This window comes from Fistularia commersonii, chromosome 7 (assembly GCF_037954325.1).
Source record: "Fistularia commersonii isolate RoL2024-O1a breed Wild chromosome 7, RoL_Fcom_v1.0, whole genome shotgun sequence".
In the NCBI taxonomy this organism is placed as follows: Eukaryota; Metazoa; Chordata; class Actinopteri; order Syngnathiformes; family Fistulariidae; genus Fistularia; species Fistularia commersonii.
The window spans coordinates 9,426,190-9,451,671 of record NC_141290.1 but is presented as its reverse complement, the minus strand read 5'-3'; the positions used below and the strand labels follow the sequence as shown (position 1 = coordinate 9,451,671).

At 47.2% G+C, this 25,482-nt stretch overlaps 3 protein-coding genes across 4 annotated transcripts in view; 2 read left to right on the top strand and 1 right to left on the bottom strand.

The window, feature by feature from the left end:
* Window positions 1-225: 225 nt before the first annotated feature.
* On the top strand, window positions 226-11,946 carry myg1 (myg1 exonuclease). The gene is made up of 7 exons (XM_086149688.1): window positions 226-546; window positions 1,555-1,667; window positions 4,740-4,899; window positions 5,445-5,594; window positions 6,693-6,815; window positions 6,922-7,103; window positions 11,645-11,946. The coding sequence occupies exons 1-7, from the start codon at window positions 295-297 to the stop codon at window positions 11,817-11,819; spliced, it is 1,155 nt and encodes a 384-aa protein (XP_086005814.1). The 5' UTR covers window positions 226-294; the 3' UTR covers window positions 11,820-11,946.
* An 812-nt stretch (window positions 11,947-12,758) lies between these two features.
* Window positions 12,759-16,312, top strand: LOC147232689 (leucine-rich repeat-containing protein 3-like). The gene is made up of 3 exons (XM_086149686.1): window positions 12,759-12,865; window positions 13,684-13,993; window positions 14,546-16,312. Exon 3 carries the CDS (start codon window positions 14,575-14,577, stop codon window positions 15,364-15,366), a length of 792 nt encoding a protein of 263 aa, XP_086005812.1. The 5' UTR covers window positions 12,759-12,865; window positions 13,684-13,993; window positions 14,546-14,574; the 3' UTR covers window positions 15,367-16,312.
* Window positions 16,313-17,210: 898 nt separating this feature from the next.
* Window positions 17,211-25,482, bottom strand: part of col2a1b (collagen, type II, alpha 1b) — a 28,401-nt gene continuing 20,129 nt past the window's right edge. For both annotated transcript variants that reach the window (XM_086149684.1, XM_086149685.1), the window contains 11 exons: window positions 24,970-25,077; window positions 24,118-24,171; window positions 23,737-23,844; window positions 22,847-22,900; window positions 22,638-22,745; window positions 22,482-22,535; window positions 22,286-22,393; window positions 20,828-21,116; window positions 20,560-20,747; window positions 18,680-18,922; window positions 17,211-18,578 (listed from right to left, as the gene is read on the bottom strand). In XM_086149684.1, coding sequence (XP_086005810.1) covers window positions 18,432-18,578; window positions 18,680-18,922; window positions 20,560-20,747; window positions 20,828-21,116; window positions 22,286-22,393; window positions 22,482-22,535; window positions 22,638-22,745; window positions 22,847-22,900; window positions 23,737-23,844; window positions 24,118-24,171; window positions 24,970-25,077 — 1,461 coding nt within the window. In that variant the 3' untranslated portion in view covers window positions 17,211-18,431. The remainder of the gene's footprint in view (window positions 18,579-18,679; window positions 18,923-20,559; window positions 20,748-20,827; window positions 21,117-22,285; window positions 22,394-22,481; window positions 22,536-22,637; window positions 22,746-22,846; window positions 22,901-23,736; window positions 23,845-24,117; window positions 24,172-24,969; window positions 25,078-25,482) is intronic.

Below are 25,482 nucleotides of genomic sequence, written 5' to 3'. Positions count from 1 at the left end.
AAAACAGCCAAATCTTCCGTTTCTGACCGTTTGTTTGATGCTTACGGCAAAGAATAATTTAAATGAATTAATCCAAACAACAAGGTGGAATTTAGAAAAATAAAGCCATATGTATTAAAAGAAAAAAACGTATGTATTTCAAGGATTTATTACTTGTTTCACTCGGGTCAACAAACGGTGACGCACCAACATCCGGTCCGACCCATCAACTTCCGGTCCGACGCATCAACATCCGGTCCGTCTGCTGAATCCGTCCGCTGGCGGGAGCCCTGCGTGTGTTGACTCTGGATTCGGATGCTTCGTCTCTCGGCTACTTTCAGGGATTTCTTCCGAACACCATCTCTGCTCACCAAAAGGGCCCAGCGCCTCGTCGTTCGACCTCGAACGTCGGAACCCGAGCGGCTCGCCTCGCCGCCCGCAGACCCGCTACTTTCCCGCACCGCCGACGGCAGCATGACCGGCAAGAAGATCGGAACCCATAACGGAACCTTTCACTGCGACGAGGTTCTGGCCTGCTTCTTCCTCCGCCAGCTACCGGAATACAAGGTAAGTTAAGATGAAATAAAAAAAAAATCTTTGTTTTTGAAAAAGAATGGAATAATTATTAGTTATTTTACCGCGACTAGCCAACAAGGGGCGCTGCCGCTATGCTAAACCCAGGCTCTTAGAGCGATGTCATAATGCGCATGTGCAAACAATTCCGCTTTAATCGAAGGGACTGAGGATAAAATAGATAGATAAAAAATATTCTTCACTTTCTCCTCCTGTCCCTCCATCCATAAACCTCCTCTCTGGTCCTCTTCTTGACCTCCTGCCAGGCAACTCCAACTCTCAGCGCCTTTCCACCCAGATCTTCACCGTCCCTCCTCCGTCCATGTCCAAACCATCTTGGTGCGAGTTTAGGCCGCAGTAGGTGGAGATGAAGGCGGTGAAGGATTTAAAGTGCTAAGGGTCATCAGTTTATTGCAACGGAGAGAGTGTGGAGAAGGGTTGGAGGAACGTGTCAGGGCAGAGGTGGAGAAAAATGTCCAGAACGAAAGGAAAGGTGGAGAAAATGAGGTGAGAGCAGCCAAGTTTTCTGGTATGGAGAAAATAGGTGGAGGTTCCTTTTTTTTTGGAGCGAAGAGGATAGGGACGATCAGGAACTGATCCAAAGAGGGACAGCACATGGAGGGATGGAGAAGATCTGGGCAGAGGACGGTGGGAGCCCAAGAGCAACATTAACATACGGCGGGGAAAGAGAAGGGAATAGAGTTTGGAGGGTTAAATGAAGGAAGGTGATAGTAGAAGAAGAAGTCCGCGTTTGGTTCATCATTAAGCCCTAAATAGAAACGGCCCTTTAATTAAGTGTCGCCAATGAGGTCGACAAATAAGTAGACGACCTTTTTAAAGGTCAGCGCCCGAAGCGGGCCCAATCAGGCGCCTCATTGTCGCTGTAATTACCGGCGCCGGGGATTCACTCGCCTCTCTGATCGAGCCAGTTTCCAAAGTGAGAAAACGCGAGGTGGGCATCAGGCGCCGCTTCGCATTCATCCCTCCCTGTCGGTCCCACAGGATGCGGAGATCGTGCGCACCCGGGACGGCGCCCGTCTGGCTCAGTGTGACGTGGTGGTCGACGTGGGAGGGGAGTTCGACCCGAAGATACACCGCTACGACCATCATCAGAGGTACAGCGCCGGTTACCGGGGTTGGTTTTAAAGATAGCCGATGGCGGCTCGCCATTAGGTGGTTTCGCCGTCCGATTGAAATGATGGCTTAATGGACCCGGAGTGGCGTTTGCCAAGCGAGGCGGTCGCTCCGCTGCCGTCTGCGGTCACTGAGAAAGCTGACGGTCTGGCGCAATATATAAATGGGTGACGGAAGGGCAGGATGACGGTCACCATACATCAGAGAGCGACAGCAGGTAATGCTTCCTCCTCACAGCCAGAAGGTCCCGGGTTGGATTCCCACAGGGGGAGCCTTTCTGTGTTTGGGGGCGCCATGTTCGCCACGTGTCGGCGTGGGGTTCCTCAGGGTTCTCGGGGTTCCCTCGCACAGTCCAAACACATGCAGGAGGTTCAGCGGAGACCCTATGTTGCCCGGTCGAGTGAATGACTGCAGGATGTAGAGCATGGATATTGAGTGAATGAATGAATTTAGCTGTCGCGTAGAAGCTAATGTTTACATTAGTTGAAGTTGATGCTTGCATGGAGTCCAGTTGCGCACGACGTTTATATTCATTTCTCAGGTGATCACCTGGACCGGATCGGGTTTCGCTCTGTAGATCGTCATCATCTGTGGAGAAACATTCGAACCTAAAGATGTTTCCAGCTTCTGTTTGCTGTCGGCGTGGATTCCATTCAGGATGTAAAAACGTGACGGAGGGTGCCGGCACCTGGTCGGCCCCGTGATATGCAGACATGATCCCGGCATAAATATAATCCCGGCTTCTCTTCCCGGCAGGCGGTCGGGGATAATTAGTGGTTCTTCAATTGAACGCCAACCCCCTGCTGTTGGTTCACGAGGCACACAGGCTGCCGCGGTGCCAGTGGGGGTGGTGAGGACAACCTGGCTGTCACTCACAGGCGCCTTCTGGGTGGGGGGGGGGGTAAGGAAGGAGCAGAAGTGGAGTGGTCATCGACAGGAAATATTCCAAATCTGCAGGCCGTTGGGATGTCAGCCTTCTGAACAGATTGTACCACCCGGGACAACCTGGACCCCCGAGGAGTCCCTGCGCCATAGTTTCTTCTTCTGGATGTTTGGAAAGCATTCGCCCTTCCCAGATCTATCAGGAGTGGCTGATGGACACGTAGGAAACAGATACCGCCCACGTTCTGTTGTGGAACATCTAACCCCGTGCTTGTGCACTGATGGCAAAACAAGATAAAGCTCATGCTAATGAAAATCTGCATCTTGTGCTAATGCGTGGGACTGTTTTCTAAAGATTTTGCAAGTATAATCTACAGGGAAACCAGGCCTAGAAGGACAGGCCTGAAAAGGCGCGGGTCTTGTCTTGATCTTGTCGGACCGCTAAAGAATGCTGAAAGGCCTCAGATACAGCGATAATCACAAGTCACGTGAATTTTCATGTTGATTCTTGCTGGATGGTAACTTGCATTGTACCCAGATGTGCACCCTGCGGTACTCTGGACATTAACGGGACATCTTTGAAAGCGATTGCTAGCGCGTTGCTAAACCTTCTCCTTATATGTGCATGTTTTGCGTGATCCGACCGGACTTACGGCATCCGCTAACATCTGCTGCTCGAGCGTCACTTCCCCCTCGCTAACATCTCCCCCTGACGATCGGTGGCGGAGAACCCACAGCTTGGCCAATTAGCCCCGTTAATGGCTGCGATCACCCCCCGCCACACACACTCTTCGCCGGCCTGTCACTCAGGCGTCCGACAGCCTGCCAGCCGCTGCGCTGCGGCCCGAGCGTCCTAATTAGGGCCGGATTAAATGGCCGGCGGAGCACGTGGCTCGGGAAGGACCTCTGCCGGTTTGTCTTTCTCAGGTCAATGGGAATGCGGCACGAGGTGGAAAAAAAGGACGATTACCGAAGCAAAACGCTTTTATGGATGTCCGATTCCAACCCTTGGGTGTGGGAAGGCATTTCACGCCGGATTCGGTGTCTTCGCCCTCGTCATCCCCGAGCTCTCGCCGCGCATGCGTCCAGGAGACGGCCGGGGGTTTATCTTATTCACGACTGTTGTGTACAACTTTAAACAAAACTCGATAACCCGTTTTTTTTTTAAAATGTGAAATGGAGTGCCCTTGAAACGGCTTTCACGCCGAGCCTGTCTGGGGAAAACATCCAGAGGGCGTTTCTGCTTATCGATCGGAATCATCATAATTATAAAATGAAATCACATTTATTTCACCCTGAATGATGTTCCCGGGTCGGACTAGTGTGGGAGGCCCGGCCCCAGCAGGATGGATGCCTTCGGCGCCGAGGGCCGACCTAGATTCCCTCCGGCGGAGGGAGGGGGTGGGGGGGGGGCGGAAGATGGTGGGAAGTTAACTTGTCACCATTCATCAAGGGAATCCATTAAGACCGGAGGTCATTTGCGTTCGGCTCAGAGGCGGTTAGTGTTTCCTCTCCGGTCAGGAGATGAGCTCGTGCCTTGGATGAGATTTAACCCGTCCATGGGACAAGGAGACCCGGAGGTACCCTGAGTGGTTCCAACCTGGCCTGTGGCCTCCTGGTGGACCCACAAGTCCCATTTGTCACCGTGGGAGCTTTTTGCAGCTTTCCAGGAAATAGTATGTGCCGCGGGTGATCGGTGGAACTCCCAAGCCACGCCCGTTACCGGATGCTTCTTGTGGACAGCGCAGCTATGCTGGTCTCTGGTCAGATGTTTTGTCCAAAATGGACTGAAACGGTGAGAAATGGAGTGACCAAGAGGCCCGAGCTTTTCTGGCCAGAGGTTTCCAGGGCTCACGGAGGAAGAATAGGGATCGAGTTAGCGAACAGCTAAAACACCTCAAGCGTCTGATTGTCCATTGTTATTATTCCATGAACGCTGTTGCAGCTTCCACCTCCATGTTCTCATCTTCCTTGTCTGCAGCAGTTTGTTTTTGAGGTTGGATCTCAAAGTGCACATCGCAGATGTTTGTCCCTCACTGCCCGTGGGAATGCAGAGCTCAAAGGTCCCCCTGGGGGAGACCACTTCCTGGAAGTAGACCAGTGGTGCTACCAGGTTTCTTCTCCGATCACCCCCCGTGGTTTCTGACCCCGTCTTCTTGTTCCTGCCCCAGGTCTTTCACCGAAACCTTCCACAGCCTGTGCCCGGAGAAGCCCTGGCTAACTAAACTGAGCTCGGCCGGCCTGGTGTACCTCCACTTCGGCCGGCGAGTGCTGGCCCAGCTAACGCAGCTGAAGGAGGACGACAAGCGGGTGGAGATCCTCTTCGACAAGGTGAGTGGACTTTGAATGTCCACCGTAATATCATCTGAAGTAGTCAGGGATTCAGCTGGTCGCTGAAGGTCCAGCAGCTGGATGTGGGGACGCTTTAGGCTAGCAGTACAGAACCAGGCTAATCCTGAGGCTCATCAGATGATGCATAATGACCGGGTGATGCGGTAGATATTTTGAATAAAAACCAAGCCGAGTCTTTTTTTGAAGAGTGTGGCGCGGAGATGTTCCCCTTTGACCTCCTGGCTTTGAAAAGCCGAGATGCTGTTTCATCCACGGGTTCCTCCAGAGCTCTGGGGGGGTCGGCCAGAGGGGCGGCATAAAGGATTAGCCCTCGGGGGAACAAATGTGGCCCCCTGGACTCGGCTGTTGATCAAAGCGGCCCAACGGCCAAAAATACGATCTCCATTAGCTTGCGGGCGTCGACATGTCAGTTCTCTCAAAGGCCGGGATAATCCACTCGCCGAGCTTTTCTCGGGATGCCCGTCTTCATGTCCGCTTTTGGATTAGCCGCTAAAAGCCTTCAGCCCCCCCCCCCCTTCCTCCAGCTGTACGAGAACTTCGTGGAGGAGGTGGACGCCGTGGACAACGGCATTTCCCAGTGCGACGGCGAGACCCGCTACGCCGTCTCCTCCACCCTGAGCCAGCGCGTGTCCCACCTGAACCCCCGCTGGAACAGCCAGAGCCAGGACACCGAGGTGAGACCTGCACCCTCTCCTCCGGCCTGGGTAGGACTACGATGGCGTATTCCATGCAGGAATACTGTTACTGTTGTCACGGCGACCAAAATACTATCATTGCATCACCGGCTCTGGCCGTTATCTCAATTTTTTGGGGGTTTTCTTTTGTTTTTTCGAATGATTTTATCGTGAAGAAGGGCGAGTCGAGATCTGGCACCATCTAGTGGTGACGTTGTCTCATTCCCGTGTTCTAACCCAACAGATATATACATATATTTCACATTTAAGATTTGACTTATGTAACCCAATTCTTCACACCAGGCAGATAGTAATTACTATATATATCTACACACACACACACACACACACACACAGTAGAACCCCTGCTCACGAATTAAATTTGTTCTTTGACTCCATTGACGAACCAAAACGTTTGCGAACTGGACCAGTGTTTTCCGTTGAAGTCAATGTAAACCCCATTGAGCCGTCCTCCAGCCCCCAAAAACAAACAGCACTCCTTTAAAACTTGTTTTTTATGGATTTATTTGTGTCCAAAATACAGAAATACATTAAAGTTAACCTTCATTGCTGTGTTTCTGGTGTTCTTTCACTCCCTGCCAGTCTTCCTGCATATTAGACCCTCTCTAATACTATCCCCAACCAGTTGTCTTTCGTTCATCCAAGCTAACAATCACTTTCCTACTTCTTCTAAGACTTGAGACATTTGCTTTGTTAGCGTAGCCGCGCCTTTAGCCGTCTTTAGCGCATCTTTGTTCTTCAGGATAGTACAGATGGTTGTCTTAGCCGTGTTGTAGTGCTCGGGGAGATCTGTAACACCAACACCTCTCTCACCTTTAGCTATTATTTCCTTCTTCTGATCCCTTGGAATTCTTAACACCGCTAGCACTTTCAGCTTTTTGGGCCATAATGAGGGCTAGCTAACTGAGAAAAGCACAAAAAAGCGTTACAACAGAAAACAACAATGCTGGGTATAAACAATGAGGAGTAGCACGCACAGCTGTTGCTATGCTAGAACGCTAAGATGCTTTGAACCCTTAACCTTCACAGTGGTCGCAGTGATTGTGCGGAGCCTCAACGTGTTCTTCTCCCCCTCAGGAGGGCTTCAGGAAGGCCCTGCTGATGGTCGGTGAGGAGTTCCTGGACCGACTGGATTTCTACAAGACCTCTTGGCTACCGGCCCGCACCGTCGTGGAGGAGGCGGTCAAGGAGAGGCACAAGGTATGGGACTGTTGGATGGACGTTTGGAATGAGTTCGGATGTTCACCCCATGGAGCCGAGAGCTTCTCCTTCACTCGCCTCCTCCTCGTCCCCCTTGTTCCTCCAGGTGGATCCCAGCGGGGAGGTGGTGCTCTTCGCCCAGGGCGGCTGTCCCTGGAAGGAGCACATGTTTGCCCTGGAGAAGGAGCTCCAGGTGGAGACGCCCATCAAGTTCGTCCTGTATCCGGACCAGAATGGCCATTGGAGGGTGCAGTGCGTTCCCGCCGGCCTCAACACCTTCCAGAACAGGTGGGTCGGGACGGGTGCAGATCCGGGGGTTCCTGATGGACTCGGGGTCTGATCCCCCCTCCTCCTCTGCCTTCTCCCGCACTTCATTTAGCTTTTCGCGCTCAAACAGCGTGTACGTCCAAGAGTTATAAGACATGGAGAAGCCACCTTCATTCACACATCTCATCCAGACATTCACCCTTTCCACATTTAGAGAAACACAGCGTTTATCCTGTCATTCATATGTCCTATAGCAACATATAACCATTCACTCCATTTAACATGTCAAAAAAAAGTTTCATTGACAACCAAATAGAGAAATACAAATGTTCTCTCATTCACAAGTCATATAGACGTGACATGAAAAACCTGTCATCCCCGTGTAAAACAGAGAAATACAACCATTCACCCCGTTATTCATACGTCCTCTGGCAATATACAACCATTCACACGCTCACACACTCATCAAATAGACATACAGCTATTCACTCTTTCATTCAGGTGTCATGAGTTCTATAGCTAGCTAGGCTAGCTATCGATGCAATTACACATCCTTAAATCAGGGTGTTTTATTGACACACACACACACACACACACACACACACACACACACACACAGTGGTGGGTGTGCCCGATGCAGCGCCACCTGATGGTGGGTGCAGGTACTGTCTCGAATCCCTGCTCTTTGATTACATCTAAACCCCATGTATAAGCTAATAACTGCACTTCTATTTTTCCTCTTCTTCCGCTTTGATATCCGAACCCTTTGTACTCTTCCTCTTCTCCCGCTTTAATGGGTTTCATGCAAATCCGTGCCTGACGTCCTGGTCAGGTCACGTGACCGCTCCTGTGGCGTCCCCTTGTTAACTGGGTGACGCGGGTGGAAAGACAAAGTCCTTCGGTGTGGAATTGTCAGGTGATTAACACACTTCCAGTGTGTTTGTCCTCTCTCTCTCCATCTCCCGGAGGTGGTTTGTTTTTCACACTCCGGTTGCACGTTGCCGACGGGGCCTCGGGTGGGCGTGTTGTCGCAGGCGCCGCCTTGGAATCCCAGTGAGGGGTGGCGGTGAGCGCTAGCACACGGCCAAGGAGACAGAGGCTGGTGAGAAGGCGTGGCGGGTCAAATTCAAGGGTGTGTGTCCCGCGCCGGGTTCATTCTTCGCAGGAGCTCGTGCTAGTTCATTCATTTATTCGTTAGCTGTATTGCTAGTCGTGCACTCAGGGTCGCGGGAGGCTGCTAGAACCTGTCCCAGCTGTGATTGGACGAGATGTGGGTTCAAGGATCGATCACATGTGCATACACTCACCCTTTCACTTTACACAGACATGCAGAATGCAACTTTTTCACTCACTCATTCATAAGTCATATAGAGACATGCTACCTTTTCACCCTCTCATTCACACATAGAGGGATGCTAGCATTCACCCTTTCACACATCATATTGAGACATAAAAAAATTCACCGTCTCATTCACACTTTCTCATGGACTATGCTAACGCTAGCTCACGGCCGAATATGTCTTATAGCTGTTCTTTTGTTTTTGGAATTGAAAGTACAGATGATCTTTGGATTATCATGTTTTTCATCGTCAGCCAGGGAAACTGGACCGGATCAGACCAGGTCCATCAAAGGATTGGGGTCTCTGTTTTTATGGGATGTCCTCCCGCCCTCCCGCCGGCCTTATGGAGCGGCTTTTTTTAATGCCTGTTTGAACAAGTCGGCGAACTGAGCGTGTTTAGCGGGGGGATTATTGACACACTGACGGGAGTGTTACGTATGTGCCTGTGTGTGTGTGTGTGTGTGTGTGTGTGTGTGTGTGTGTGTGTGTGTGTGTGTGTGTGTGTGTGTGTGTGTGTGTGTGTGTGTGTGTGTGTGTGTGTGTGTGTGTGTCACATCGCTCACAATCACCTTTTTTGAGGAGCGATAATTGTTAATTTGACCTTTTCCCAACTGCCATCACTGCTCCTCAAAGCCTGTCCACTGAAGACCCTCCCATTCCCTGACTCACACACTCACACACACACACACACACACACACACACACACACACGCACACACACACACACACACACACATACACACACAAGCACATAGGCAACACTCCCATCAGTGTGTCAATAATTTAAGTACATGTGTGTGTCTATATATATGTACATATATATTATTATTATTATTATATTATTATTATTAATATTTTTTTGCGTTAGCCAGCTCCGCTCTGCACCGGGCGGAGGATTTCGGGTTCCCCGCTCCTGTTGAGCTCTGGCGCCAGATGGCGTGAAGCGCTGGCAGCAGCTCTCATCAGAGCGGATTTGGGTCGTCCACGTCACCAACCAGTACTCTTATTTTTTATTTTTTTGTGGAGCCGCTTTTAAAGGTCTCGCTTTTGTTGACGGCATCTCTGGACAGGAGAACGAGGAAGGAATCTAAGACCTGGTGATACAAGTCCTAGACTTAGCCTGAGCGCCAGCTAAACTCCGTGAGTGCTAGCTAGCTCCGTGAAAGCCATTTGCCTTCACATGCCTTCTCCACCGCCGACCTCAATGACCTCGCTGATGCCGTTGCTTTTCAGTCGGGTGGCTTGAGAGACTCACAAACAAACACACTCACAGAACCCTTCTATTGTGTGCTCTGTGTGTGTGTGTGTGTGTGTGTGTGTGTGTGTGTGTGTGTGTGTGTCGATGTGCACAAGAGGGAAAGCAGGGATTTGAAGCTCCCATCTTCCCATTTGGTGTTTCATTAGCATCTTTCTGCCTTCTCCACCTCCCCCTCCATCCTCGATCTCTATCTCAACCTTTTTCTTCAATTCCTTTGCCGCCGCCACCCTTTCCCCTCCGCGTCCTCCTCCTCCTCCACCCTCCTTTGGCCGCAATGTCGGGCAGAACGCCGTCGTGTGGCGTCTCTTTCAACACGGAAGAGGCGCCTTGATGATGTTGGCGAGACACTTCAAAGCTCCGCGGCCATAATCAGGCTTCGGTAACACCGGCCTGGAGGGGGGGGGGGGCAAAAATGGGCAAAAGGGTGGAGGTGTGTGGGGAGCGGAGGCGGGGGTGGAGGCTCCAGATGGCTCCGTCTCTGGGTGGCCGTCGGTAAGCTTGTGCCGACTCTGTGAAAAGGGGGTGTTGTTATCACCTGTGTCCCTGCCATCGCACCTGTGTGTGTGTGTGTGTGTGTGTGTGTGTGTGTGTGTGTGTGTGTGTGTGTGTGTGTGTGTGTGTGTGTGTGTGCAGGGGCTATTATTATCCCTTTGCTGCTGAGACGTGAGCGGCGGGGGAGTAGTGGGGGGGTCAATGCAAGCCTCCCCCCGCCGCCGTCACCACCCCACCCCACCCCCGCCCCTGGAGACGTGATATGTAGGTTAATAAGTAGTTTTGGTGACATGTGCGCTGCAGTTATTTACGGAAATATGAAAAGCGTAACAGGAAATGGTGCGAAATGTTTAGGAAAATAAAAGCCTCCACAGTGGGATGGTGGCTGGGATGTGGGCGGGGCAGATTTAAAATGGAGCACTGATGTGAAGGGAGATGGTTGAGGGTGGAGACGGCGGAGCGATCGATTAGTGGGTTTCATTTAACGGGGATTAGGGTTCCACCAGGATTGGGCACCGCAGGATCCCTCATTGGTGTGTGCGTGTGTGTGTGCGTGGGTGCGTGCATGTGTGTGTGTGTGTCATCAGCTGCTCAAACTGCTCATCTCCGGTGCGGGTTTCCAGTCCACATCAATGTTAAGGTGTGGTCCTCTCTCCTGAATGGAGACTGGACTCGATGTTCACACCGGGAAACGGAAATTGAACCCAAAGCCGGTGGCCGTCGCCGTGGTTACCGGCGTTGAACAGACGCTGGGTTCACACCTGACACGGTCGGGCGAGGGATCACGTGCTACGTGATCATTTGTTCACCCTCTGCACCGCAGCTTTGGAGACGCCTGAACGCATTGCCCGAACCGCAGTGCAAAAGGTAAACAAACATGGCTGACAAACATGGCCGCCATCCCCGATGACCTCTGACCCGACTTCCCATGTCCCGCCTACTAGTTTGCAAAATTCTAACTTGTTTGATTTAGAGGTCAGTAAGCTCCGCACGCTGAACCCGACCATATCACAGTTTGCTCTAGAAACTGCTTATTACTGCATCAATTAAAATTCATAAAAATTTAATCCTCAAAGCTTCTTCAAAACCATCGCCTCCACTTTCATTCCACTTTTTCATTGACTACCTGAGCAGGAGGAGGAGGAAGAGGAGGGCCGACCAGGTTTTTGTGGGCGAGCGATGATAAAGCCAGATTAAGATCAGAGCAGGAAAATTAGCTTAGAAGGCAAGCTAGCAGCGCACACACACACACACACACTCTCTCACACACCCATACATACATACACACACTCAAATGCACGAACCTACAGCCTCCCATGTTCTTCATCATCTTGTTGCAATCAGTTCACAAGCCCTTGTTGAATTCACAGGCCAACACACACATGACCACACACACACACACACAATATGCTAACATGAAATGAACAGCCGACCGCCGTGCGGCCATCTGTAACCCCTCCTCGCCCCCACAGGCTTTCGCTGCTGGAGGAATGGCGCGGTGTCCGTGACGAGGCCCTGTCGGAGCTCAGCGGCATCCGGGACTGCATCTTCGTCCACGCGGGGGGCTTCATCGGCGGCAACCGCAGCCAGCAGGGGGCGCTGGAGATGGCACGCCGGACCCTGCAGGCCGCCGCCGCCCCAAGCTGATTGGCCCTTGTGGGTCAATCGCCGACTGGGTCAGTCTTTAGCTAGTACTTTTACTGCATCCGAACCTTCTTGTTTGAAGACGTGGAGATGGAGATGTCAGTTTCTAATAAAAAAAAAAAGGACTGAACTCGGGTCTTTGGTTTTTCTGTACGAAGCTCCTTCCACTCCGCCGCCGGCTGTTGACGGGCTTTTATTTTGTTAGACACAGGAAGTGGCTACGCTGCTGACGGGCCGCTGTCTTTGTTTGTTTGCTTTTTCCACCCGCGTCACTGGTTCTAATCCCGCCGGGGACCCGACGATCGGCCCTCGTCAGGGTTTAACTGCAGACTCCTAGCGCCTCGGGTCCCAGCTGGCCCCCACACACACACACACACACACACACACACACCACCACCTGTTTTCCACTCCCATGACAACTACAGGGGCCACCAAACTTTTTTTTTTTTTTTTTTTTTAAATCACCTCCTGCTTGATTGCATTTTGCCACTCGGCTGCATACTCCAGGTGATCGTCTGAGCCTACGCAAATGCCGCACGTGCACTCCGACCCCCACCGAGTCCCCTCGGAGGTCGCCGTCCTTGCCACTCCGGATCACCACACCGCCCTAGCTGTCTTTATATTTTTATTTAATTTGATTTTTTTTCCCCTCTCCAGCCGTCCTTTCTGTTCAAGGGCAAAGACGCCTGTCAACAGACCCCCTCCTCTCTCTCCCCGTCCATCTTTGCATAGATATATATTTATATGAAAGCCGTTATGTGTTTGTCAGGAGTGGAAAATGTCACGTCTCCTACAAGCTGATTGGAGGATGGGGTGGTGATCGCCGTCACTCCCCCGCCCCTCCCCCACTTGTCTTTGCTTTTTATTTTATTTCATTTATTTATCTGTTGCTGCCGCAGGTCCAGTGTGTGTGTGTGTGTGTGTGTGTGTGTGTGTGTGTGTGTTGGGGGTGGGGGTGGGGTGCTCATCCCAGCAAAGGACATCCAATAATATGACGGTCGCAGTCATCCCTGTCCATTTGTCTTATTTAAATGGAAATCTGGAACCTGGTGAGGCTTTTTATCGACGCCGCCACGTGCGTGTGAGTTTGTGTGTGTGTGTGTGTGTGTGTGTGTGTGTGTGTGTGTGTGTGTGTGTGTGTGTGTGTGTGTCAATCATGTGCTTGTCATTTGCAGCTGAGGTTGTCTCTGGGGCGACATAGGGAACGCAGTCATCCACACCTGCAGTTATTACACCTTGATAAAGGTGTAATAACTGGAACCATTAAGAAAACGTAAATGGAAAACCGCAGTAAGACTGTTTATAACTGCGTAGTAAAGTTTATCATTTGTAATTAATGTGTAATAACCACGTCACACGTTAGCTAATGTGTATCAAGTGGGAAGGGATTATATACATGGTAATAATGGCTTTTCGCAATTTACATGTGACACCATGAAGTTATTTTACATCCATTAACCAGTGAGACCCGCACAGGTATTACATGTAAATTAATCTGTAACAATTGCAAGACAAAGTCATTTATGTTTACAATTAAATGTGCAGCTATTACACATTAATAAACGTGTAATATCTGCACAGTTTAGCTAACGTGCGACACCTGCGTGGTTATTATACATTAATCACAGATTCGAATAATTCATCCGCAGTTACAATCTAACCGCCATTAACAAAGTTTTATTGATTGGTTTGTTATTGAATAATGGCAATAACACTAATAATGCAGTAATAACCTGGGAAGTGTCGCTGCTTCTCATAGAGGGTGAATAATAAGGTGAAGGGTGGTGCTTGTGCACGCCCACTCCTCCTCCTCCTCCTCCTCCTCCTCCTCCTCCTCATATTCCTCCCGACGTTTTCCCCCGGACAGCATTTCCACCTGTTTCCTCACATGATCGAGTCGAACGCCTCATCCGGGTCCCTTTGATTGATCGGCTATCGGAGATTGATGTCACCTCTGGTGGAAGGGAGGGAGGAGAAAGAGTGAGAGGGAGGAGAGAGAGCGTGCCCCACATTTCCCTCCGAAGTCCTTTTTCCGCCGCTGCAGACGGTGATGAAGAGCAGCCTCGGACCTTCCTGTCCTTCTGATCTTTAATCAAAGCGTGTCGATCTCCTCTGGGGAGGAACGGGAAGAGGAGGACGTGAAAACCCGCGGAGGAAGAGGAGCAACTGACAGATAAGTAAGTTATCGCTTCCGCTTTTTTAGATCGATTCACAAACTTTTCTCCCTTCGCGTTCCTCGTGGAAACGCCGCGCAAACCACGCAATCTGTCGCCCCCTCGGCGAAACCGACAATCATCATCGACGATTATTGCTAATTGATTATCACCGCATTCTTGTATTTTTTCGGGAGGGAAACACCGGAAAAGGAGCCGCCCGTCAATACCAGATCAATAATGAGCCGTGACCTCTGACCCCGCCTCTTCATCAGTTATTTCCCCCTTCCCTCGGGATTGATGTTGTCACCGTACTAACGGGGTATTGATCCCCCCTTCCCTTCACTCCACCCCTGGAATATGATTGATGGGCGGCGTCGCGGGAGAACAAATAATGTGTATTGATGGGACGGCGGTGGCGTAGAGGGGCGTGTAATCACATTTAAAGCTTTAAAAAGCAGAGAACACAAACCCGACCCTTCCAGATAAACCGGCTTAAGAGCGTTTCGTCGTAAACGCCGTAATCCCCCCCCCCACCCACCCACCGGCTCTCCCTCACTTCCTGTTTCCCGCCAGATCCTCCGGCGCCGTGCTATGGTGAGGCCATGCCCCCCGGCTCGTGGCTCCGGGCGGCGCTCCTGCTGTCGACGCTGATCGGCCGCTCGGCGCCGCAGTGCCCCGGCGGCTGCCGCTGCGCCCCGGACACCGACACGGTGCTGTGCGCCGACGCCGGCCTCCAGGAAGTCCCCGACGGGATCCCGCCGGAAACCGTGTCGCTCCACTTGGAGCGCAACGCCATCCGGAGCCTCCCGGAGGGCGCCTTCGCCCGGCTGCTACGCCTGCGCGACCTCCACCTGGCGCACAACAGAATCGAGTCGCTGGCTTCCGGCGCGCTGCTCCGCCTCGGCGCCGAGCTCCGCCTCCTGGACCTTTCCCACAACAGCTTGAGGCACGCCAGCAGGGAGGAGTTCGGCGCCACGCGGGCCAAAACCCGCCTCTACCAGAACCCCTGGCACTGCGACTGCGCCCTCCAGGAGCTGATGGAGACCCTCAACCTGGAGCCGGAGACCGTCAACGGGATCGTGTGCGAGAGTTCGGCGCGGGGGCCCGGCGAGGGCGGGCGCTGGGACGGCGCCGCGGCGCGCGGCGAGCACGCCGGACAGCCGCTCGTCAAGCTGCTGGACTCGGGGGTGAACTTCTGCAGCCTGCAGAGGAAGACCACCGACGTGGCCATGCTGGTCACCATGTTCGTGTGGTTCTTCATGGTCATCGTCTACGTGGTGTACTACGTCAGGCAGAACCAGGCGGAGGCGCGCCGGCACCTGGAGTACCTGAAGAGTCTTCCCAGCCCGAGGAAAACCCCCACCGAGACGGACACCCTCAGCACCGGCTTTTGAGGAACACCTCTTCTTCTCCGTGGCCCCTCATCCCAGAGGTTTCTTCTGCCCTGAGATCCCTTCACCTTCTCCTCCTCCTTCCATCTTCTCCTCGTCCTCTTACTCACCGCCGTCCTTTATCTTCCATTTAGCTCTGATTACGAGTCTTCGACCAGTTGACCCTTGACCAACACTTGAAAGACTCTCATCAGGCTGAGTGTGCGCGCGTCTATGTGTGTGTGTGTGTGTGTGTGTGTGCCCTTCTCGTGCGCTGACTCTCGGGAAGCCGCGGGGGCATCTGAGGGTGATTTTTTTTCTTTTCCTGTTCACGTGTTTACCATATTTGGGTGTGACTCCATGACTCAGAGGTCAAAAGGTCATGATGTGTGTGTGTGTTTGTGGGGGGGGGGGCAGTTGGGCAGTTTAAATTTTTTTCTTTTTCTTTTTAACTTTCATTATGTAGATTTTGAAAATAAGAAAATATACGGCAGAGTCGGGCTTTTATTTTGAAAAGACCCTGAAAAGATTGCAGGAGAAAGAACCTCAGAGTAGGTCAGCCGGCTGTGTGCTGTCACGTGTTTTGGTGTGTGGGTGTGTGTGTGTGTGTGTGAGCATGCACTCCCATGTGCTTGAGTGTGTGTGAGTGCGTGCACGTCTGAGAGATCTGACAGGAGGAGGTGGTGTTCACACCGGAGTGGACCTCCATGATCTCCGTGACATCTGACCCCTGACTTGTGACACGCCGTTGTCATGGCGTCGCAGCATCGTAGCATCATAGCATCGTAGCATCGTTGCATCGTAGCATCAGACCATCGTAGCATTGTGATCGTTCTGCTGTTGAATACTTTGACGTGACCAGAAACATCTGTTGACTGGGCTTTATTTTCCAATATGATTATCCCTGGAAAGGATGTTGGGGCAGATGGGGGGGGAGAAATATTTCAGAGAATAAAAGAAACAGGGTCGATAGAAATGCTTCTGCCCCTTTATTGCCATCGCACTTTGGACGTGATGAACGGGGGAATGTTGTCAATTCACAGGCTAAAGGGATTACTCTGTAACCACATGGTAACTACAATGAAAGTACTCTGTAACTACTCTGAAACTACATGGTAACTACTCTGTAAGTATCCTGTAACTACATGGTAACTACAATGAAAGTACTCTGTACCTACTCTGTGAGTACTCCGTAACTACATGGTAACTACTCTGTAAGTATCCTGTAACTACATGCTAACTACAATGAAAGTACTCTGTACCTACTCTGTGAGTACTCTGTAACTACATGGTAACTACTCTATAAGTACCTTGTAACTACTCTGTAAAGACATGGTAACACCACAATGAAAGTACCCTGTAGCTACTCTGACTACATGGTAATGATGAAGTAAGTACTCTGTAACTACATAGTAACTACACTGTAACTACATGGCATGGTAATTATAATGTAACTACACTGTAACTACTCTGTAACTACATGGTAATTATGATGTAACTACATTGTAACTACTCTGTAACTCATCCGTACATGTAATTGCACTGTAACTACATTGTAACTTCTCTAGTTGTAGGGTAACTACACTAAGGCTGCTGTAATTACATTGTAATTACACTGTAACTACATTGTAATTACACTGTAACTACATTGCAACCCCATTGTAGCTACAGGGTAACTACAACTACACAATTATTACAACTGCGTTGTAACCACACTTTAATTTCAAAGTGGCAGAAAAAACAATCGGCAGATGTTGTTTCAAAACAAATCATGGGCTGGACGTTTTGTCTTATTTATTCATTTATTTCTTTATTTTAATTATTTTTTTTTACATACAAATTTAAAAAAAGCAACTGGACGCCCGTCACCTTGTTTTTGTCTTTTATTTTCCAATTTACATTAATTAAAAGGTAACAAAAAAAACAAACCAAAAAAAAAAAACAAGTCACGATCATAAAATATTAAAAAATAATTATAATAATGCTATTATCAATAATAATACTATTATTAATAATAAAAAATATACACAACCTCACACGAGCGAACCCTCGGAGATCTGGGGGGGGCGACCACGTCGACCACACCTTTGCGTGTCATCTATGTGTGTGTGTGTGTGTGTGTGTGTGTGTGTGTGTTTGCGTGTGTGTGTGTGTGTGTGTGTGTGTGTGTGTGTGTCTGTGTGTGTCTGTGTGCGTGTGTGGGCGTGCTGAGGGCCTGTGCGAGGAAGCGGAGAGGCTGGGGTCAAAGGTCACGGGGGCGGAGCCATCCAGGGGCGGGGCTAGAGAAAAGGCCTTATTTGAATTCTTTTATCTTTAAGCGTGAGGTAGCTTCAAAACATCTCAAAGTGTTTTTTTCTGGAAATGGGGGGCCTTTCGATATTTTTTTTTCTTTGAGAAAACATGGAAACAAAAAAAAAAGGGGGGGCGCGGCTAGAGCGGGGGGGGGGGTATATATACACGTATACACGCGTATACACACACACACATACACACACACATACACACACACACACCTATGTACAAGGCCGCTTTAGAACAATAGCACCATGAAGGCTTTTGCGATTTATTTTTTCACCCGCGACACACACACACACACACACACACACACACACACACACACACACACCTTCGCCTTCCGTCTGTCGGTTTGTTTGTTTTTTTTCTTTTCTTTATTTTTGAGGGAGGGAGGGAGGGAGGTGGCGGGCGGCCAGAAGAGGAAGCGGCGAGAGGAGAAAAAAAAAAAAAAAAAGACAGCGGATGAGATTTTATTTTTCTTTCAAAAAAAATAAAAATAACGGGATTTAAAAAAAAAAAAAAAAAATTATTATAATTATTATAATTATCATTTTTGCAGCAGACCAGCAGAGCCTGGACCCCCGGACCTGGACAATAAATAAATAGCACCGACTGTTATTCTCTGTGGGCGGGTTGGGGGGACGGCGCTGGGTGCCATTCAGTGCAGAAATCCAACTGGAAAAGCACCTTCTCCTCTTTTTATTTCTTTTTATTTTTTATTTTTCCTCGTAATCTCTCTATCCCGCCCCCCCTCCCTTCTTCCTCCCACCTCCTCCTCCTCCTCCATGGGTTCTTTACAAGAAGCACACCGGGCCCACGTCCACGCCGAACTCCTGCTCCGCCCCGCCGATGTCCATGGGGGCCACGTCCACCACGGGCAGGCGCGAGGTCTTCTGGGATCGGTACTCGATCACCGTCTTGCCCCACTGGCCCGTGTGTTTCTGCGTGCACCAACACACACACACACACACACACACACACACACGTTAAATCCAGAAGAAGCAGAGAAGGTCATCGGCGGCGGAGGTTCTCGTGGTCTCACCGTGCAGCCGTCCTCCATGACGCTGTAGGTGAAGCGGCTGTTGCCCTCGGCCCGGATCTCCACGTCGTTGGAGCCCTGCAGCAGCAGCGCCTTCTTCAGGTTGCCCGTGGCGGCGTCCATGTAAGCCACGCTGTTCTTACAGTGGTAGGTGAGGTTCTGGGACGCCTCCGTGGACAGCAGCCGCAGGAAGGTCATCTGGATGGCGGCCGTGTTGGGCGCCAGCAAGTCGTCACCGTAGCTGAACTGCACGGGAGGAGGTCACGTTTTTATGAAATGATCAAGGTTATTACACAACTATAACGATTATTAAATGATTCTATAGGTTATTACACAGTTATAAAGGTTATTACACTGTTTTTAAAGGTAATTCCACATTATAAAGGTTATTACAGTTATAAGGGTTATTCCACATTAAAAAGGTTATAACAAAGTTATAAATGTAATTACCCTATTATAAAGGTTATTCCACAGTTATAAAGGTTATTACAATTATAATGGTTATTCCATGTTATATAGGCTATTCCACGTTATAAAGGTTATTAGACAGTTATGAAGGTTATTCCACAGTTATAAAGGTTATTCCATGGTTATAGAGGGTATTAGACTGTTATAAAGGTTATTCCATATTGTAAAGGTTATTACAAAGTTATAAATGTTATTACCCAATTATAAAGGTTATTACAACCTTATAAAGGTTATTTTACAGTTATAAAGGTGATTCCATAGTTATAAAAGTTATTACAAGTATAAAGGTTGTTCCATGTTACATAGGTTACTCCACGATTTAAAGGTTATTAGACGGTTATAAAGGTTATTCCACAGTTATAAAGGTTATTTCACAGGTGTAAAGGTTATTCCATACTTAGAAAGGTTATAGAGGTAATTCCACGTTATAAAGGTTACTACAGTTATAAGGGTAATTCCACATTATAAATGTTATTACCCTATCATAAAGGTTACTCCACGGTTATAAAGGTTATTCCATAGTTATAAAGGTTATTCCACATTATAAAGATTATTCCATGTTAAAAAGGTTATTCCACGATTATAAAGGTTATTTCACATTATAAAGATTATTCCATGTTATAAAGGTTACGCCACAGTTATAAATGTTTTCCACATTATGAAGGTTATTACAAAGTTATAAAGGTTATTACACAGTTATAAAGGTTATTAAAGTTAGTGAGGTTATTACAAAGTTAAAAATAATATACAACACTGTTATAATTTTTAACTTTGTAATAACTGTGGAATAACCTTTATATTAAAGTTATTAAGGTTACTACATGGTTATAAGGTTATTACGCAGTTACAAAGGTTATTCCAAGTCATATAGGTTATTCCACGTTATAAAAGTTATTACACAGTTATAAAGGTTATCATACAGTTATGAAGATTATTACAGTTAGTAATGTTATTACACGTTTAAAAATATTATACAACACTGTTATGGTTTTTTAACAGTGTAATAACTGTGTAATAACCTTTATATTACAGTTATTAAGGTTACTACATGGCTGTAAGGTTACTACACAGTTCTAAAGGTACTCCAAGTTATAAAGGTTATTCCAAGTTATAAGGGTTATTCCACAGTTGTAAAGGCTATTTCAGTTCTAAAGGTTATTCCATATTATAAAGGTTATTACACAGTTATAACGGTTATCGCACACTTATAAAGGTTATTACAGTTATTAAGGTTATTACATGGTAAAAAATAATATTCAACAATGTTATGATTTTTAACTGTGTAATAACCTTTGCATTACACAGTTATTAAGGTTATTACATGGTTATAAGGTTATTACGCAGGTGTTGGTGTTATGACAGGGTTACTGATCAAAAGATGTGTCATATATTTGATGACGGGAGTCTGGACGTACGTGGAATCCTCCGTTCATGGTCTCTCCGAACCAGATGTGCTTGCGCTCCTTGCTCTTGCTGGACCACCAGTTCTTGCGTGGGATGCTGGCGGGCTTGGGGTAGACGCAGGACTCTCCCGTCTCCATGTTGCAGAAGACCTTGATGGCGTCCACGGTGCAGCCCTGGTTGGGGTCGATCCAGTACTCTCCTGCGGAGACACCGTCTGAGGTCATCACCTCTTTCGGACGCCAACGCCGCCGCCGCCCCCCGGTCCCCCCGCCGACTCACCGCTCTTCCAGTCGGGGTGGCAGAGCTTCAGGTCCCTGCAGGTGCGGGCCGGGTTCTTCCTGGAGCCTTCGGGGCTGCGGATGTTCTCGATCTGGTTGTTGAGGGACTTGAGGGTGGCGTCCACCTCGGCGTCGTGCTGCCGAAGGTTCCCGGAGGCCTGGTCGGCCCTCATGTACCGCAGGGGGTCCGGGGACTTCTCGGTCTGGCCCAGGCCGGCGAAGGCGGACATGTCGATGCCGGGGCCGGGCGGGCCCGGGGGGCCGGGGGGGCCGGGGTTTCCGGGGGGACCCTGGCGATCAAACGTTGGATCCTCAGCACACAATATTTCAACACAAATTCAACTATCTATGCATGCAGTAAAATCCAGTAAAATGGATGTATTTGGCTGTATTTTTTTTACTAAATATATTTTCAAAAAATATGTATAAAAAATAATATAAAATGTGTATTTTTTTTTAACTATTCTAATTGTATTCCCTGAACCACAAACTGAATTTTTCATTAAAAATTTTGATTTTAATTTTGCTCTTCAGGAGGTCGATTTCTTTTGAATCTTTGTCGATGAGAAAAAAATTTCAAAGGCTAAGAATAATATATGTTATATTTATATAACTATATATATATAACTATATATATATATATATATATATATATATATATATATATATATATATATATATAAATATTCATATAACTATATACATGTTTTTTAGAATTTTTTTTTTATTTCCACCAAGTAGAAAAAGGGAGGTTCACAAACATGAGGAATATTCTGATTCAATAATTTTCACAAGATTTTGAATGGATTGATATTTCCATTTTTTACAACAATACAAAAATATGAAGAATACTTTGGCTATTTTCGATGTTTATTTTAATTCAAGACCACAATATATGAAAATAATCATTATGATTTTTTTCTTAAAAACCAAAAAAAAAAAACACTGAAGTACAGATTTTTTTTGTATATTATACGTTTTTACTAGACTGTTCTTTAATTTCCTTCCCGTTTAAATTATTCTCTCTTGATTATTTAATCCAAACAAATGTCACTTATTTCTAAATGTTACTTCTGTGAATTTCAATCATCTTATCCAATGAAACTCATAACGGGGATTTTTTTTAAGATTTTTTAAATTTTCCCTTTGAAAAAAAAAAAAAAAAAAAGGTAATGTTATGGAGAAAAAACTAAATTAAAAAAGAAGGTAAAATCAAGAAAAAAAAGTTAAATAAAAAAAGGGTTTAATTACAATGAATTAACAATTAACAATTAACAATGAATAAATTGAAAAAAATTGTAAAATTGAGAATATATTTTTTTTAATAAAGAAGATCAAATTAAGAATAAAAAAAAAATCATTGGAATTTTTTTTTTGTCCCATAAAACTTTCATTTTTAAAAAAAAATAATTCTCTCATTTCTGGAAATGTTCCCCGTTTTCATTCGGATGTGACTCACAGCTGGCCCGGTCTCTCCGCCGCGTCCTCGGGGTCCGGGGGGTCCGATGGGCCCCGGCATGCCGTTGGAACCGTCCTTACCGGCAGGGCCTATGGGTCCGGGAGGTCCCTGCGCACACACGCACACACACACCACAGGAAATGACGTCCTGTGCACGCATGCGTGCACGTCTGCATGTACTGTGACGTGCGCTCACCCTCTGTCCGGATGGTCCAGCAACTCCGGTGGCACCCTGGTCTCCAGCTTGACCCTAAAAACACATCCATATACTCTTCATCTGTTTACATATAAAGCAAAATATATCAAGAATATATATATAAATGTAAATGATATTTATTATTTGTCATCTTACCGGGGGTCCTGGCAGACCCTGCAGACCCGTGAAGCCTCTGTGTCCCTTCTGTCCTCGCTCGCCTGACTCTCCGGCCTCACCCTTGTCCCCGCGGGGGCCTTGGGGTCCCTGAGATGGCGCACAAGCACATTTTTTTAATGATATTTTTTATTTTGAAGTTTGTTTGTGTGTGTGTGTGTGTGTGTGTGTGTGTTCGGACAGATACGAACAGGCATTCCTCTGGCTCCGGCGGGTCCCGGGGGTCCGGCAGGTCCTTGAGCACCCTGAGGAAGGGGAGCCGGGTTACTACTTCTCAGGACTGACAGATATTAAAATATTTATGATTAATTTTTTTTTTTTAGTTATAATGAGCTAATTTTTATTTTTTATTCTATTAGCTCCGGTACATTCAAATCTTTGTTATGACAAAGGGATATCAATTTCGAATTAGTAAATACTTATAACCGTGTCATATCGTTGAAATAACAATGTAATAACAGTGTCATTTTTACGTAATAACAATGCAATATCTATATATCAACAGTGTATTAACATTGTAATATGTATGTTATAAATGTGTCATAGCAGTGTAATATTTTATCAAAAAACAGTGGAATATTACATAATAAGAGTGTAATAATTACAATGACAGTGTATTAACAGGTAATAACAGTGTAATAACTGTGTAATTTCTAGGTGATAACAGTGTAATATCTTTATATTAACAGTGTCATTTTTATGTCATAACAGTGCAATATCATGTTATAACAATGTAATATCTATATGTATGTGTAATATGTATGTAATAACTGTGTCATAACAGTGTAATATCTTATGTAAAAACAGTGTAATATTTTATGTAAAAAAAAAAAAACAGTGTAATAACTATGGAATTACAGTGTATTATTTTACGTAGAAACAGTGGAATATTATGTAATAACAGTGTAACAACAATAATAACAGTGTAATAACAGTGTAATGTCATGTGATAACAGTGTATTAAGGGCATGATGATATTGACCTGGTCAGCGAAATTTGTTTATTCCTTTATCATATGATGCTGTATCTAGTTAGCCCGTTTTGGCGTTTTTCGTGGACGCTTTCCCACCACCATACTTACGGCCTCTCCCCTGTCTCCTTGCTTTCCAGTGGGTCCGACGGGGCCGGAGGCGCCGGGAGCGCCCGGTGCTCCGGGTGCGCCTGCGGGGCCGGTGTTGCCTCGATCACCCTGCGACCAAAGAGAGGAAACGTTACGAGCCGTGCGCGGGCGAGGACAAGGAGGGCGTGCGTCCCTGCCTCCGCAGAACCCCCGCAAATAGAAACTGTAATTTGTTTTGCAGGAGCTTCCTGGAGCACACTGGATTGGATTAGGCCGCAACATCGGGACAGGCACGTCCATCTTCTGCCTGTGCATATATGTATGTGTGTGTGTGTGTGTGTGTGTGTGTGTGTGTGTGTGTGTGTGTGTGTGTGTGTGTGTCAGCGATCCAGCCATTCGCACCTTGATTCCGGTGGAGCCGTCCCGACCGGGTGGGCCGTCGGATCCGGGGTTGCCCTATGGGAAAAAAACAGGGCTGATCAATCGCACCAATCGATCGTATAGATTGATGATATTGAAATATAGATGAGGAAAAGAAAAAAAAAGCAGCACATCAGTCTGATTGGTCGGTTATTACATGTTAATTACAAAGGTGAGATGCGGCGCCTGACCTTTCTGGTCAACAAAATGGTAATAATTGTGAGTTTAAATCATGATTTTATTCCATTTCCCACAAACAAAGGAATTTTTCATTTAAAAATATCTATTTTTTTCCAGATTTTAATTTTGCTCTCCAGAAAAAAATCCACTTTTTTTTCTTCAAGACTGATTTTTTATTCCCAGGAAGAAGAAAAAAAAATGGCAAAGGTTAAAAATAATCTGAAAATGATACTGGTTTTAAAAGACAATTTTTTTTTCCATTTACATCCAGGAGAAAAAGAGACTTCCTTTTTTTAAATTTACATGAACATTAGGAATATTTTCATAAAATACTTTTTCACGAGATTTAAAGTTATCGATTTTTCTTTTTTTACTTTTTTCTGAAACAATACAAAACATGAAGAATATTTTATCTTTTTTTCAATTTGAATTTTATTTCGGGAAAAAAAAATACAAATTTTATAATTTGTTTTTTTTTCGTCATAAAAATAAATGGAAAAAATCGTAATTTTTTGGGGGGGGAAATGATCCCTTTTTACTAAAATGTTTTTCTTTCATTTTCTCCCCATTTAAATGTTTTTTTCTTGATAATTTAAAAAGAGCGTGAATTATTTAAACAACAATAAAAAAAAAAAGTTCTGAATTTGGCCCGACCTCTCTTCCGGGCTCTCCGGCGGGTCCGGTGAGTCCAGGGGGTCCTACGGGCCCTGGGGGTCCGCGGTCTCCGGGGCCACCAGGAGCTCCTTGCTTTCCAGGCTCACCCTTTGTAGAGAAGATGGGGGGATAAGGAATTATGAACAGGGCGCCACTGAGCATGCTCAGAGCACACTTAAATTCACACTTAATGAAACTGACTTTTTTGAAACAAAGCCTTGAATAAATAAATGTGCAAAGTTACAATATGCACTTGTGATCCTTGGTGGGTGTCGCGCCCCCAAAGCGTGAATATGAACGGTGAAACGCATCGACGCCATCAAACCCGAAGATAATCCACAATTTTGGCGATCCCTTCGAAAGACGCGGTGAGGATGAGAGTGGGGGGGCCTAGTGTGTTGCCATGGCGTTCACAGGGTCACGGGGGTCACCAGGTGTGTCTCGGCGCCCGTTCCGCCTAAATCTGGCCTCGCCTAAATTTCAAGCATCCACCTTTTGGTTGCCACGGAAACA